The sequence below is a fragment of the Neodiprion lecontei genome, chromosome 1, assembly GCF_021901455.1.
Source record: "Neodiprion lecontei isolate iyNeoLeco1 chromosome 1, iyNeoLeco1.1, whole genome shotgun sequence".
Lineage (NCBI taxonomy): Eukaryota > Metazoa > Arthropoda > Insecta > Hymenoptera > Diprionidae > Neodiprion > Neodiprion lecontei.
Genome location: NC_060260.1, coordinates 17,551,950 through 17,569,087, shown reverse-complemented (window position 1 = coordinate 17,569,087; position 17,138 = coordinate 17,551,950). Strand labels below are relative to the sequence as shown.

At 41.4% G+C, this 17,138-nt stretch overlaps 1 protein-coding gene across 2 annotated transcripts in view; it reads left to right on the top strand.

Annotated features, from left to right (window-relative positions):
• The window catches only part of LOC124295602 (arylsulfatase J), an 846,464-nt gene that overhangs the window by 436,275 nt on the left and 393,051 nt on the right, over positions 1 to 17,138 (top strand). For both annotated transcript variants that reach the window (XM_046746206.1, XM_046746146.1), the window contains one exon: positions 312 to 491. In XM_046746206.1, the coding sequence (XP_046602162.1) occupies positions 312 to 491 (180 nt within the window). The remainder of the gene's footprint in view (positions 1 to 311; positions 492 to 17,138) is intronic.

Genomic DNA, 17,138 nt, shown 5'->3' with positions numbered 1-17,138 from the left:
TTCATTTTTAATCATATAGTATAATTATTTGATTAGTCGTACCGCTTTATTACCTACATTTTTTTACCAAGTTTAAGATATTTGGACAACCAATGGCTTATTTTCAGCGTCCCAAAAAGGCCTGTGCTGCCCTTCGCATTTTTTCTTTGTTCAACCATTATTATTGCCTAAAGAAATTAGTGCCTAATGTTCAAGTCACGAAAGTGCACGCGGCTGGAGTCTCACAACTCGAAGCCAAATTATCGTACAAGTATTTTGCCCCGCTTATGGATACGTATTATGAATTGTTTCTTTTTTTTCCAATATATCAGCGATGCTGAGCAAACTTGATGATTCTGTGGGCATTGTGGTTGAGGCGCTCCGTCAACGCGACATGTTGCACAATAGTATCATAGTTTTCTCAACTGACAACGGTGGCCCAGCAGCCGGCTTCAATCTCAACGCAGCGTCCAACTGGCCATTGAGAGGAGTCAAGAACACACTCTGGGAAGGTATGTCCTCTCTTCAGAATCAATGTTTGACGGCTTTTATTTTTTTCTGTGACGGACAAGGATTGGTTCTGAATTTTCGTTTCTCCACTCAATTGATTTTTTGTGCTTTTTTCTGTGTTATATTTAGATCTTTTGATAATTATCATATGCCGAGGATTACCAGCGATAAAATGTGAAAAAAAGGTCCAGAGGTCAACATACTTTAATTCAAGAAAGTTGAACCTGCGTGCGTTTGAAAATTTTCGTCCACACTCGATCTGCTCATAGTCTGCCAAAGGTTGGCGAGATCTGAGCGTGGTCTGCAAGATTCCACGGTATGCTCAGGATAAGCGCAACCAAATTATAGTCAGTGCGTGTCTGTGTTAATTGGGTGAAGCTTTTACGATCACTAAATTACAAGGTTGCAGTTCGTTCAATATTGACATGAAAAATATTTTTATTTTCGGATTAGTTGCAGCCTTATAAGGGGCCAGGTTGTTGGATGCAACTGAAATTCTTCACAGAAACGACTGCATCACAATCTTGGTTGTTATGAAAGTTATAAATGTGGCAAAGACTCTTTGGGTATTTTAACTTTCTTTTGTACCAACTGTGGTATAAGGGACTGGTCCGAGTGATGATACGAAAGGGAAAATTTTTGTAGATTATAGTTTTCCGTAATAACAACTTAGAGATGCATACTTTTCAGTGTCGTCTACCCTCTGATTAATATCACGTTATATTCAGGAGTTTCATTGGTTTTTACGCAGACGATGCACTTAACTTCTGAACTCTTACAGTTTTCAATGGAGTGATCTCCAGCACGTTGACAACATGCTTCGATTTTCGTAAATTTTTTCCAACTATGGCTGTATTAGAGAAGAGTACAATTTCGAAATTTTCAGGTGAGTTGAAAAATTAACGATGAAGCCAGGAATCGAACCTGGTATATGTAAAGAGATGTTTCATCATAAAGACATCTCAGGTGTGCACATGTCAACAAGCTTCACACACTGGTCCAAAATGTGTCTTCTCGCGACGAATTTCAAATATATATGGCTGTATTGTGAACACTTAAAACATCTAATCAGAATAAAATCATTGTAAATACGGCAGCTTTGCCATCACGCACGCACACACAATAACCTGATAGCTTTGATTAATAATGATCGAAGAAAGGTGTACTCATGTATTTAACTAGTTACGAGGTTCACATTTTTTTTTCTTTTAGCAAAAATTCAAATGTATATGCAGTTTTGATATTAAAGAATCTGCGTTGTCTTACATAATAGCAGAAGCACATTGATATCATGGTATTACCTTGAAAAATCATGCGCCGAACGAATTAAAAAATCATCCTATTGAAATGCGCCGCTGTATTTTTATTTCTGCATATATTACAGAGCGATAGAACTTTAGTATCGAAAAATATTAGGAGTGGAATTGATTGAAAATCGAAAGTTTCATTCCATATTAGTTTAAAGTTGATTTTTTTGTGAATAAAAATCGAATATGTTTAACTGGTAATAACTCATCTTAGAATTAACATATCACAATAGTTCAAAAACAGAAGATGAAGGTAAAGATCTACTGAAAAATAAGCGAAAAACAGCTGATTGATGTACAGACATAAAGATTCAGCCTACTGTTACATGACGAGGACATTTTTTTTGAAGGTGCAGCACTGATTTCTGTCTCATCAGTATACCTATGGGGCGATAGAAAAAGAGAAATGTGAACATATGTATAATACGTCGAAGGGTTATGAAAACAATAACACACCGTGATTCGTCTAAAAAAAAGCATAATTCATTTTGATGAAACAAAAACAAAAAAATTATTAATGAAACGAATTGAAAGCACCACGTGGGTTACTAACCTAAAAAAAAGAATCAACAACTAAATGTATATGCTCCTCCCTTATCTATCAATCCGAACTTGTTCTATTTTCTCCCCAGCTTCTTCTCTTGTCCGTCTGGTGTCGCCACCTCCCAGACGTCTAATCCTTGAAGGTGCGTATGTGTGTACATGTACACAAAGCTTACACCTCCCCCCCTTAAGGTGCTCAATTCTCTTCAAAAGTGAATTTAGCTTAGAGTATCAGGAATTATTCTGCAATGGGAATAAGCTTCGTGACATGATATAAGCCCATAGATTTTTTACCGCTTTCAGTGTTTATTTTAAAAACTGAATCCGAAATTTTTTCTTCTATTTCGAAAGGGCCAATTCTTATTTCGTCCATTTTTTTCCTATTTAGTTTATTGCCATTTATTACATAGACCATATCCCCTTTTTGAAAATCATGCTTTATTCTGTTTTTATCGAATAAAGTTTTGTTATATTCGTGTGATTTCTTTGATTTGAGCAGTGCTATCTTTCGGTCTTGTTCTAGATTTTTAGAACAGTCGCTTATAATTTTCAACTCCGAAGGTAGTAGGTCCATGGACTCACCATTCATCAGGTCACTTTGTTTAATTATCGCATTCCCCTAGGTGCAGATATCGCTAAAAATAACGAAAGCACGTCTGAGGCCAATACTCCAAAAATGAACGACTAATTATCTTTAAGTTGATTTCTCTTTACTAAGCTAATTGTATGCTATTTTCTAATTCTGTAATGCTCTTCGAGAACCATCCGCGAGACCTTCACGTCAAGATACCAGGACACTGCCTGACAGGGGTCACGTACCAGCTCAACATCAACACAACCGACTACAGACGAACGAATACCGCTGAAACCACTCCCAATGGATGCCTATCTAGTTGTCGAACAGGGTCGTGCGTGACGCACAAACAGCACCTCCAACTATTTGAGACTTATCGGCCAGGAGCCGAACCACGAACGAATGCTTCTACCGCTCGGATGCATCGTCAGGCGGCGTACAGGGCTGTGCGTCAAAAACACAACAAAGCCTCCCGTCGACGATACTTATCAGCCTGGAGCTGAACCGACCCTAACATCTACTAAGTCGTTGACTATCCAATAGAAGACGGTTTTCTCTTCACGAACCGTCTTATCGAAGGACTGCGGCGTGGAATAGGCTAATGATATGCTGACCACGTGGATCTGGTGGATCTAGTGTGGGGATCCGGGTTGAGGGCCATCACCACCAGATCGTTCCGGCATGAGGGCTTCGATGAGCGAGGGCCGGGATGCAGCGCCGACGAAATAGCTACAACGGGGAGTACCAGTAAAGCAAGGAGTGCGTTACAGTCGATCGCAAGTCCAAAGGACCGGTGACGTAATATTGCCGCACACCTCAATATCGCAACACATGAGCAGTACGACCCCCCCTCTCACCAACGATACCGCATAGCTGAAGGAAAACATCTCTAACCACCTTCCGACGTCCCGATACCTCGATACCTGTCGTCGAGGGAATAGAAAATCAAGCGGCGAGGGATTATCGCCGCCTACCCATGGACCAGGCCTACGCGACCTGCTGGTCCAATTAAAATACCGCAAATTTGAGGAAGAATCACGTGACAGCATCTCGACGAAAATCAGGATCATCGCTCATCTCGTCACTCTACGTTCAGTTACTGACACTAACAGTCGTGCTATCGTAATCTTCTGTGTCTTATCGCTACCTTATCGCATTTTCTCGCACCTGTTATATCTTCTTTTACGTAAGTGAGGTTCCTTTTCTATTTTGTGAAGCCACGAGATTACTTGCAATATATCGTACCTTTACCTTTATCTCTTTCTCTCTTTACCTTGCAGTTGGTCTGCTTGAGCCAATTGGGCTCGTATCTTTTCTCTTTATCTTGCAGTTGGTCTGCTTGAGCCACCTGGGCTCGTACCTTATTCTCTCTTATCTCTTATCTTGTCCCTTTTTCTGTCTTATTGCAAGTAACTTCGCGACTGGTTGATTATTACTTACGCATTGTAGTGACTATTGTTTATTTTATTATCTTTCTCTTCTGGACTATTTGAATGTCTAATATCGCTGTCTAGCAGCGCGTCCCGTTAAAGGATCAATTTTTATCTTAGCTATTGAGCTTTGCTATTTTGTTATATTTTCTCTGATTAGTTTCTATCTGTCTCTCTATCTATTATCGTTGATTATCGTATCTTAGTGAGTGTACCGCGGGAGCGATCTTATATCGCTGCGCGGTCCCGCTCGTCGTTCATTTGACATTGGAGTATTGTGCCGTATCGCATAACATCTTTTTCACTATTTTCTTCGCTAATATCGCTGATCGTAGTTGTCCGTAGTCTATTTGGTTTGCCGTACGTTGCATATTAATTATCTTGAATATTGTTTGCCGTATCTTGAATTACCTTCTATCGTACCGAATATTATCTCCTTTTCTCTCGCACTTACCGCAAACTAGAGACTACGTATTATCTGTTATTCTCTATATTTTATGCTAATTTTCTATTTGACCTGTCGCTTGAATTTACCTTGTAATTCATAATTCCTTGTCTGCCTATTTCTGATCATTCTGGTAATGTGATAACTATTACAATTGTTGTATTTCGCATGTGTTTATAATCGCTTCTCATATTTCATGATTTATTTGCTTACCGCTTAATTTAAGTACAGTATATCTTTTTCTGTTCTGCCTTTCTATCATAAAACCGTGTTAATCATTACCGTTAGTATCGCGAGCTTGCGCATATTTCCCGCTTATTCGGAAAACGTTCCGTTATTTGTTAACTCTCTCGCTTAACCTTTCTCTGGCTGTAAATATTGTTAATTATCGCATTTATCGTAATTGTAACTCAATCTCTTCAGCTACTTGCTTGTCATTAAACTTATCGCCTCTTGTTTAATATATTTGACATTATTCCTGCTTCACCTGTTTCTTATTTTATCTATTGGATTCGACTCCGCCCCTCTACCATTATCTTGTCTCTCTGAGCGAACTGTGCAAAACCGTCGTAGAACCTGACCTTACCTTTATCTATTACCTTTACCTTTACCTTTGTCTTTTTCTTTAATTATCTATTTTGACGCATGTGCGTCTGGCGCCCAACAATCGTATCTTTCTCCCTTAGTATCTCTCTCTCTATCTAATTATTCAGGTTAGTGACTGCGCCGTAGGGTAACCAATTATCGTTGTATCGTTTCACCCTCAACTGTATGAAAAATATTGGTTACAGCATTTACACATACTTCTGCGATCTTCGACCAAGCCTTCTTTTCACAGTCGTTATTGAGCATACATCTTATTCTATTTACGAGGGTTTGATTCAGGCTCTCGTTTAGTCCGTTGGAAAAGAGGGCATCTACCGCTGTGAGAATTAATTCGATGTTTCTCTCTTGAAGGTGATTTTTGAATTCTTTTGAGTTGATTGCTGGGTATTGATCTGCGAGTAGTACCTCAATCGCATTTTCTTTCGGAATCTTTTCAATTAACTTTATGAACTCTTGAGCCAGTTGGTTTTTCGAGCATAAGATATAAGCACATCTCATGAAGTGGTCTACTAGTGGATGTAGATATCTTTTAGTCGATCTTTGTCCACCGAATCCACCGATTATATCCAAGGACATTACTTGGAATGGTCTTTCTGCTGGACCTAGATGTGACATCGGTCCAAATTTATCATTTAGTCTTGTCTTGTTTTTTATACTGTGTGACGTGGATTTTTCCCGCTCTTCGGTCACTCGGAGAAAATGACCGAGAACCTACCGCGTGCACAATAATTTGGCGTCCACGATGTACCCTGGATCTAAAACAATATCGCAAAGTTTTTGTTGGGCGCCTGGCGTGATTAACACGCCTCGAAATCATTAATACGCTATTCCTCGGGCATATGCTCGATAGCTCAGTACCGCGGAGAGGGGAGGGGTAATTTTTGGAGAGAGAGAGAGACACTCGAAATATACATGCTATTTAACAAAAGTAAAATAAAATCATATATTTCACAATAGCGGTGATACAAAACAAAAAAAAAGTATAATTCAAAAATCGCTCATCGCGAGTCTAAAACTAAATAGAAAATTACACGTAACCTACTCTATTTCTTGCTCTAATGAGCTCGCGGCTCCCTAACTAAAACGTCTCTCGACGATCACAAAATCCTCATACGCAGTTCTCAATTTGCAAATTCGCCATTTGTTCTCCATGGCGATTACTGCTCGAAACGAAACTAAAACTAATTATTCGACGGTGCGCCGTCAGGTCTCGCAACTTAAAACACCATGCTCACACTTCTCGTCTCAACTGCTGCGCAACGCTACGGCAATTTCGACTATACATCGCCTAACCTCGACTAAACACTATCTTAACTAAACGTAAACTTAACTAAGCGCAAGCACCACTACATTTAACTTCACCTAAACACAAGCTCAAAGTAACCCAACTCAAACTACCTCATCTTAAATAACGGGTACGGAACTCAATGCAGGCGCAACTAAACGTAACCTAAACTATACGCAATCGCAACGCATCCGAACTTAATTCTTTTCAAAATCCTCCAAAACGTTACCCGCTAATCCGAGCACTCCAATTCGGTACTTCCCGACCTACTCGAGAGGTGACACAAAAAAAAAACGATAACGCGGCTCGACCCGGTACAGCGAAATTCGGCTATACTTGATTTCACTAACGAGAAAGATTCAACTGAAACCCGTGACTCTACTCAACTTTTTCAGAAACTCAAAATTTATTTTACTCTAACTCGCGTACTCAGGCTACGGTCATCAAGCAAGAGAATCGGCAAAAGAATTTCGAGTACTTTTCTACAACGCAAATCCAAAACGGCTATCCGTTACTCGGCAAGCCTTTTCACAATTATGTTCGAAATTCAATCGCGGGGATAGAAGCAGCGCTCACCTTCTACATCCTTGCAACCCCCTTTCCATTCCCTTCGCGATTTTTGGGCGACTCCATTGCTTCGCGAAACTCCCCCAAAACGTGACTACTAATCACGACCGCCAGAACTAGAGTGGTTTCAAAAACCTACCACCTGCCGCAACACGGATCTCGATACGCCATCCCACACGTGACGTCATACCCCCAAGAATACGCAATAATCGATCCGTCATCGATTTTGTCGATCGCGCAACTCGACGCGCACCTTCGATAGCATCGCTGCGCAGAACTTAAAGCTAGCTCGCAATCTCGTCCTCCGCGCAGCTCCATGACATCTTGGCGGTGAGCGTGGTGCTCCCTCGTCGCTAGTCGGTCCGTCGCAAGTTCGCTGGTCAATTGTTGGCGGGGTGAACGGGAAGAGGCTGCGGCGCGCCGGCCGCCAGCGGGAATCGCGTCCACCTTGGATTCCCGCGATGCGGGGATCTGCGTCGGCTCCCCCTCCGCAGCCTCGACATCCTTCCTTCGCAATTGTCGCTAGTCCGCCACTTCGCACTTTCCTCGAATTCGGTGTCGACTTCTTGCCTGATGCCGTTGTAGCTCGAAAAATAAAAAAAACAAAAAAAAACTGAAATATCTTACGCTGGTCGCTAAAGTGTCCCCTCTCGTAGTTTCGGATGCGTGACTCTAGTCCTGGCGCTCTTTTCCAAAAACTTCGCGACTCAATTTCGGAAATTCCTAAATTTTTGATTTCGCCCAGGGTTCAAGGAGCCCCTTGTAACGGGCATCAAAAATGCCTCGTTACAACTGATATCACAACTTTTGCAAATTTTTCTTATGTTTGATAAATGTGGTGCTATATAACATGGTTTCTATTTTGTTTCTATTTGATTAATCCCAATATGACAGAATTTTTTGTGGATTGTCTTTATTAATATTTTACTGTAATTCTCACTTAAGACTATTTTTTTCCTTTTCTTTTTGTTTTTTTGCAATAGATGTTATTTTCCATAATAAGGTACTCATTGTTTTTTCAACATGTGTTGTGCCTCTGGTCGTTTTTTATATCTTCTATGCTTATAAAATTAACCCTTTTTTATCTGTCTTTCTCATTTTCATAGTGTTCGTAAACAGGATTTCTGCTGAGGCAGTCAGCTTCCGTGTTTTCCTTTTCGGGATTGTCTTTAATTTTGAAATTGTATTGCGATAGATATAATGTCATGTCACCCAATTCATCATCTGTTCTGTTTTTCATATTTGAATTTTCTAATGGTTTGTGGTCTGTGTAGACAAGGAATGTATTACCATTTAGCGAATGTTGCCAGAATTTTAAGCTCTCCTTAATAGCTAGACTGTCTAAGAAAATTGCTTTCTTCTCTTTTTGTGAATCACTTAATTTTTTTGGAAAGTATGCTACGGGTTTTTGCGTACCATCTTTCTGTGTCTGTTTCAAGATAGCTCCGATACCTTTGATGCTCGCGTCTGTACAGATAAAAGTTTCAGCCTTATGGTTATAGATGGTCAGAATTGGTTTCGAGCACAAATACTCTTTTACTTTGCTGAAGGCAATTTCACAATTATTAGACCAATCGAATCTCACATCCTTTCTCATTCAGCAAGTTGCGGGGAGGGTCGAGCAGTATTGAAACCTTGGGAATATATTTTCCATAGAAATTGACTTTGCCTAGGAATTGTCATATTTGTTTCCTATTTTGTGGTGTCGGGAAGTCTATTATAGATTTTAGATTATCTTTCAAGGGAGTTATAGTATCTTCCATAATGATGTGACCAAAATATTTGACTGAGTTAGCTACGAATCTGCATTTTGTCAGTTTAAGACGGAATCCTTCTTCCATAATTGCATATAGTAATTTCTTTAAGTGGTCTAAATGTTCGTCGAACGTTCTTGAGAAAATCATTAAATCATCTATATAGTTCATAACGAAATTTGATAAGTTGTATTTTAGAATTATATTCACTCAAATCCTTTGAAATATGGCCGGAGACGTTTTCAATTCAAAAGGTAGGCAGGTCCATTGATAATGACCTTCTTGCGTCACAAATCCAGTTTGTTGACGATCTCCAATTCACAATGGTATGGACCAGAAAGCTGAGTTTATGCCAAGCGTTGTCAAAAATTTGCAATCAATGACCTTCTTGCGTCACAAATCCAGTTTGTTGACGATCTCCAATTCACAATGGTATGGACCAGAAAGCTGAGTTTATGCCAAGCGTTGTCAAAAATTTGCAATCAATCGTTTTAACCATCAAATCCTCAATTAAGGGAAAGGGTTGCGATTGGGGTACTATTAGTTCATTTATATCTCTAGAATCGATACACAGTCTAGTCCTCTTTCCTTCATCTCTTCCATAAGTCAATGTGAATGGTGCTGCGACTGGGCTGCAGGATTCCTCAATTAAGTTACGTTTCAATAATTGAGCTACCTGTTTTCCAGTTTCCACTTTATCTTCTAACGAACATCTATACGGTCGTTTGTAGCAATATTTATCTACTTGTAGGTCTATAGAATCTTCGTAATTCTTTACTTTACCCACATCGTACTTGTCCTTTGCGAAAATACTTTTATAGTTATCTAATAGGGTATTTATCTTACTTCTTTGGTTAGTTTTTAACTGTTCCATATCCGAAGAGAATTCATCTATATTAATACCCTGTAACGTTAAGTCTTTTCTGCCCCTCGTCGAGCGCTAATTTGTAACGCTAAATTTCGTTACTTTCGGATGAGGACTTACCGTTGACACTTTGGCGCGATTCTCTACTTATCCGCAATATTAAACTACAACAAAATAATTACGTTGGGCGCCAGACGCATTAGCGTCGTCTCTCAAAGAATAACATAAATCAATAAAATTAACACAAGACCGTACAAAAGGGATAAATAGAGAACCCGTTGTATGGCTGGCTAGGCACAGGTACGATCGCGTACATCCCGGTAGAGTGGCGGAGTTCAAGGCAGCTAGCAGTAATTCCAGAATTAAAGAAAATAACCAAATAAAGAATAAACTCCAGTTAAAAGGAAAATGAATAAGTCAATCGATCATGTATTGTCGAAAAGGTTACATAGGTGAGACAGGCAAATGAGATGGTATCGATAGCGGTAGTTAATAAAATAAATTGTCGTTGTTCATAAAAAATTATCGGTAGAATAGCAGTAAACGGTAGCTTTAACACGAGAGACGGTAGTTAACAGAGAAAAATAGACGTAGGCCGAGAGATGCGATATAATGCAAGAGTTGACTTAAAACTACACGTCACTGGGCGACGTGATCTTACCCAAGTTGCAAATGACACTACGAAAATTATTATTCTGTTAATTAGAACGAGAGAATTTTACTGCGATCGGTAGAAAACAACGTAACGGTAGTTCGATAGATGATACGTCAAATTTACCATAAATTATAACCAAGATGAGAGATTGACATTTAGTAACAATTTACCAAGTCGGCAGACGATCGACTAGGTAGCCTTCGGTAGAATTATTCATACGGTAGATTCGATAATTACAATCGTTACATAATTGAGGAATTAAATAGTGAATTCCTAAACATAACTTTTGAGAGAATATCAAAATACAAAGTTATGAGAGTGAGAGAATTTCGGAGAGTTTACAAAATAAAGAAATATACGAAAATACACCGCAATACAAAAGAATAGTTTACAGAACTTAATTTAACAAAATACGGGGAAATAAATAACAGGCAAAAATAATATAAAATGGTCAATAGTACCAAAGAAAAATGCGGTAATATCTAAGGGTGATTCTACGCTCGCTTGTACTCCGTAGAACTCGATATACGATACAATAGGCACAAAAATAAATAAAAATATAATAAGCAATAACAGAAATAAAATATAAAGCACACTACTATTACAAAGAGAGTATGGAATAAAATATGAAGCCAATAGGGCTCAAAATACGATAGAAAATACGGAAGCAAAATAATAGAGATTCACAAATAATTAGAAAAGTCATAGATACAAGAGATAATTATTTGGCAGTTACGAGGTCGCTCAGATACGAAAATAATGAATTACTGAAATCATGCAGTCACACGGAAGTCGTGAACCATGATTCACACAAAATGGCATCACACGATGCAATCAAGAAACAATAAATATAATATTAATGACCGGAATCATGCAGCCACACGGCGGCTTACAGCAACTTCAACCGTGGACCATGATTCACGCAAAATCGATAAATATTACGAGAAAGAATAGAAATTGTGAGCAACTTCGTACCAGTACAATTCAAAGGCAAAAGCCTTACCTTAACGGTCGATCTCAGGCACACAAACTGATTTTAATTTAAATTATACTATAGAATAACAAAACTGGGAAGGAAAGGAAAAGAGAAGGAAAAGAATTTAGAAAGATAAAGGTACTCGGTAGGATAGACGGTAGAACGAGAGCGGTAGGATAGACGGTAGAACGGTAGCTTAAAACGGTAGAGAGGTCGGGAGAGCAATTGGAAAATTGAAGCTGTTCCTCAACAGGTCGAGCGTAGAATAGCAGGTCGTAGTTCAGCTCGCCGATCTCGCGGTTGTCGTGAGGTGATTCTTCTTCTTTGATTGGTCGCTTGACCCCCACCGCAAATAGGCCATCCCCCTGTGGCGAATATCGGTTACTGCGTGGTCGTACGTTTTCCAAAAATTACCGCTAGATGTTGTGCAATGTGCTGCTCGCGATTTCGTCGTTGACACCAACTCGTACGGTTTCATAGTCGCTCCAGTTTGCAGTCCAGGCTGCCTATCCTCGGGGACTTCTTCGACAGAGGCACACACAGGGTGCCTCTCGGTCAAAGTTAGCGGGTGGAGAGTGACGCCTCATTGTTCACCTCCACCGGCTTTTGTACAGGCAGTAGCTAGCTGCCTGTACCTGAGGTCGTGCAGTCAGACGGTTGGCCAAACCGTGGACCACGACCCACACAATCGGTCCTCGTCGATAGGAAGGCGGCTAGTTCCTCTTTGAAGAACGATGCCCCCGGCCGCCGCACAGTGGTCCGAAAGCCCGAATTCTTGGCCAAAACTAATAACTCAAATATTTCTCAGTGAAAATTGCTAGTATTACTATACCTATAGTTTTTTGGCCTGCTGGTTTCGAAAATGAATGCAAAAATGCGAAATTCAAAATGGCGGCCCCAAAATGGCGGATGTTTTTCGCGAAAAATGATACCAATTCACTGAAATTCATACTAGTAATGTTTTTGGGGTCGCTGATTCCGAAAAAAAAAACAAAAATGCAAAATTCAAAATGGCGGCCCCAAAATGGCGGATGTTTTTCGCGAAAAATGATACCAATTCACTGAAATTCATACTAGTAATGTTTTTGGGGTCGCTGATTCCGAAAAAAAAAACAAAAATGCAAAATTCAAAATGGCGGCCCCAAAATGGCGGATGTTTTTCGCGAAAAATGATACCAATTCGCTGAAATTCATACTAGTAATGTTTTTGGGGTCGCTGATTCCGAAAAAAAAAACAAAAATGCAAAATTCAAAATGGCGGCCCCAAAATGGCGGATGTTTTTCGCGAAAAATGATACCAATTCGCTGAAATTCATACTAGTAATGTTTTTGGGGTCGCTGATTCCGAAAACGAATGCAAAAATGCGAAATTAAAAATGGTGGACCGAAAATGGCGGGAATATTCCGTGAAAAATGATACAACTTTGTTAAAAGTGATATTTTGTAAATTAATTTCTTTAATTCTTACACATTTTTTTCGATGCGAAAAAAATGTGGTGCTTTATTGAGCAGTTTAACGCCCAAATTTTCGATAAGGTCATCGAGATTTTCGTCCCGTTCCTCATGCACGGCATCAAACAGTTGCTGTCGTGTCCACTGCACAACCTCCATCTTGGATCCTATCATTGAAAATGCAAATATTTTACTTACTTTTAATAATTTATAAATTAGAATTATTCACTTTCGTGATAATATTCAGTAGTGCGAGTCCAATGAAATTCAAATTGGACACTATGTACATTACATCAGATACATTTGTAACAGTCCTCAGGTATATGTAAACAAAAGAAAAAGTCTGCATCGCCGCGCTACACTAATCCCACGAGGCGGGACACGAGGCTCCGACCGAGTCGACAAAACACTGCTTCAAAGAATGCTTATTTTTGACCAATGGAGCAAAAACGAGCAGGCGATGCCAACGGTTTCACATTCTCTATACTTTTTCACACTAGGAATCGTTGAGATCTCCGCAGGATCTCCGGGGATCATAACTAATTCTCTACAGATAGTAATGCAATTCAATGAAATAGGTTATTTTGCAGCACTCGTATTGCATCATTAATATCATCGCCATAAATTCCGAAACTTGGTTCTTTCACAAAATTTATGTAATTCACTTACCTTGAGGAATAATATCCATTTTGGTTGACTCGATTTTGATGCAAATTGAAAAAACTATAGCCTTTTTTATCCCGCGCTCGAAAGCGTGCACACACCACAGTCCCGCGCGAGTCTTGACAAAGGTCACTTTCGAGGGTTTACCACAGGCCATAGAATGAATATAAACATCTGTCCTTTTGGATTTCAAAGCTCTAATGTTATCTATTGACAAATATGTGAAGCTTTACCTCGGATGATAACTTTCGGTTTTGGGGGTTTTGGCCAGGAATTCGGGCTTTCGGACCACTGTGCGCCGGGAGGATTTTTATCTCCCTGTTCACCGGCAGTCGAGGCGATACGGAAGGTTCGGATGGATGCTACCCCAGGTGTATATAAAGGTGCACCAAGGTAGCCAGTGTAGTCTGGTGAGACCGTCAGTAGGCGAAGTCGTCGAGAGCTGCAAACGGTAGATAGTGGTCCCTTGTTGATCGGGATCGTGGTCGTCCAAGTACCTTGTTAGCTTGCGCCGAAGCGCGAAATAAAGAATTTACAGAAAAGAATTAGTTAAAAGTAGATATTGCCTATTTTGTATCGAGTTCTTTTGGAGTACCCTGCTGAGGACGCGTAAATTAAAAATAATAGCGGTTGTGTGCCCTTGTGACGGGCGATTCTGAAACGCCACGTTACAACTCCCTCCCCCCAGGGGGAGACCGGGCAGGTCTTCTACCTAGGTAAAGTCACGAAGGCTCTTATTAGAAATTATGGAGGCTGACCCGTAAACTGACGAATAATTGGTTTCGTTGTCCATTGACAACACTAGCAAAAAAAAATTAACGGAAATTACGTAAGAGACGATAGAAACGGAAAACGCGTATGCTTCGGTAGTTTTTAACGTATGATAGTGTGCGTCCGTTAATAAAATCAGAAAAGTATGGTAAAAGATCACACAAAAAGCGAGTTAGGTAATTTCTGGCTTGTACATCCGAGCGGTGATTGTTAGTTTTTGATTTTGGTTCAGGAGTTTTTGCCTTTACTTCAGTCAGTGACAGTTTTTGCGAGAAATCAGTTGATATAGAGGGTTGTTTAGAGTGATTACGAAACAGGTAACGTTGACGGAATAAGTCAGAATCGGAGTTTTTTTTTTTTTTTTTTTTTTTTTTCACGGTAGCTTAAATCGGTAGGAAGGTCGTTAAATTTTCACGACAGCTCAGAACGGTAGAACTGAAGTAAAGTTTTGACGGTAGCTTAAATCGGTAGAAATGAAGTTACGCATTTGAGGATAAATCAAACGGTAGAAATAAAGTGGAATTTAGACCATGACTTGAACGGTGAAGGTAGAATTAAGTTTTCCGATAGCTTAGCGTTGCGGAAATGAAGTTAGATCTTTACGGTAGGTTAACGGTAGCTGAAAACGGTAGATACGGTAGAATCGGTAGAATCGGTAGAAAGAGAAACGGTAGCTTAAAAAAAAATCGGTAGAGAGAGAAAAAAAAAGATTTAAATGAATTTAGTAAAAACTCGAAGGTCGAAATAGAATTTTGAATTAGATGGGCCGAAATAGAATTTAGAAAAGAAATTTAATCGAAGGGCAGTTAAGGTGGCGGATCCTTCGGTTCCCGGCGCTGGTATGGACCCGTAAGATGAGCGCTGTCCGCCTTGCGGGGCCGGACTTGGTACCGCTCCAAAAAGTCTAGTGCCCAACCAGCGCGGCACCGTGGACATTCGGCTTTGGTGAACCCGGGCTGCTTACAGCCATAGCAGAATTTTCTCCGGGGCTTTGTGCACTGGCGTGCAAGGTGCCCCACCTCGTCGCAGTTGCAGCACGCTCGAGGGTCGCGTACCGCCGGGGCTGGTGCTGGGGCCGACGTGGATGGTGCGGGCGGTGGAACGGCTGCGGTCGGAGGTTCGTCGACGCGGACCTTTGGTGTGAAGCTGAAGTCCGGCGACTCAGCCCGTGATACGCGCGGTCTAGCTGTGTCCGCTCTACTGGCCCCGGACTCAGCGAACCTGACGGTTCGTCTTGGTCTCGGGTTGGCTGGTGGTGGCCGGATCGATTCTTCTTCCTGCATGCCGCTGTGTTCGGGAGAGGAAGTTAGGGAGGAGGAGGAGTGAAGGGGAACGGTAGTGTCGGGAGAGTCAGAAGAACGGGTGGAGTCGGGAGAGGCGGTGAAAACGGTAGAAGGTTGGGGTTCGGTAGAGGAGGTAGAAGCGGTAGAAAAGGTAGAAGCGGTAGAAAAGGTGGGTAGGGGGGAAATCAGTGGGATGGTGACAGAGGGATCGGTAGTGGGGTTCGGATAACGACAGCGGCAGCAGCAAGGCGGGCAGGCAACCGTCTCGCTTGGTGGGTCAGTTTGAACCGCCTGGTCCACACCTTCAGGCATTTCCCGTACGGTCCCCCGGGCTGCTTGGGCCGCTCTGAGTGTTCGGTCGTCCTCCTCGGCCTCGATATATGCTAGCCGGATCTCACGGGCGAGGTCCGGGCACCATACCGGCATGAACCTTATAAATTCGGCAAACGGCTCCAGCCGACGCCAGCCGCGCAGGACGTAGGCAGGTGGAGGGGCCTCGTCTCCCATGATTTTGGGCTTGGCTTGGCTGTTGGGTTACGAAGGCTAAGTTTTATAGGTCTTTAGGTCTTTTACATGCACTTTTCCCACTACATTATTCCCATCTACTTGTTGTAGTTCAACCACCACCGGAGAGAGAAAACGGGAGATTCGGTAAGGTCCACTAAATTTTGGCGCCAGTTTGGCAGCAACGTGTTGAGTAGCAGACGACAACGTGTGCTGTCGTTTTAACACAAGGTCGTTCACAGCGAAAGCTGGATCTCGCCGTCGGAGATCATAGTATCGCGCTTGTTTAGCGAAGGCGTCGTCAAGGTTTTCCGTGACCCAGTCCCTAAGTAGTTGGATATGTGTCATTCGCTCTGCCCATAATTTTGGAGGTGTGGATTCTATCTCGATTTTGTCGGTAGCTGATCGTCGGTAGGAGTTAATCGGTTCGGGTACGCGGCCTAGATTTAGGAAAGCGGGACTTGTATTGAGTGAGGTATGGTGCGCGGTGTTGTACGCGAATCGGAAGTCTGAGAGGTGTCGGTCCCATTCTCGGTGATCGTCGTTCAAAAAGGTAACTATCATGGTCTTTAGAACGCGGTTAACCCTTTCGACCGGGTTGGCTTGTGGATGATACGGTGGTGTCGTGGTATGTTTTATGCCATGGGCCTCCGCAAGTTCCTTGATTGTACGATTATTAAATTCCGTTCCATTATCCGTGAGCAATACCTGGGGAGTTCCCCACCTCGATAGTACTAAATCTTTGAACGTTTCACTAATCTTTTGTCCGGTGGCTTTTCTAAGGGGAGCGCATTCAATCCATTTGGTGAAGAGATCTTGCATTACCAGTACGTACGCAAAGCCAGATTTACTCGGGGGAAATGGTCCCATTATGTCGGCGGCTACGACGATCCAAGGTTGTTCTACGATGCGCCTTCCCATTGAACCCGCGGGGGCAGTTTGGGTCACTTTACATTTTTGACAGGTATC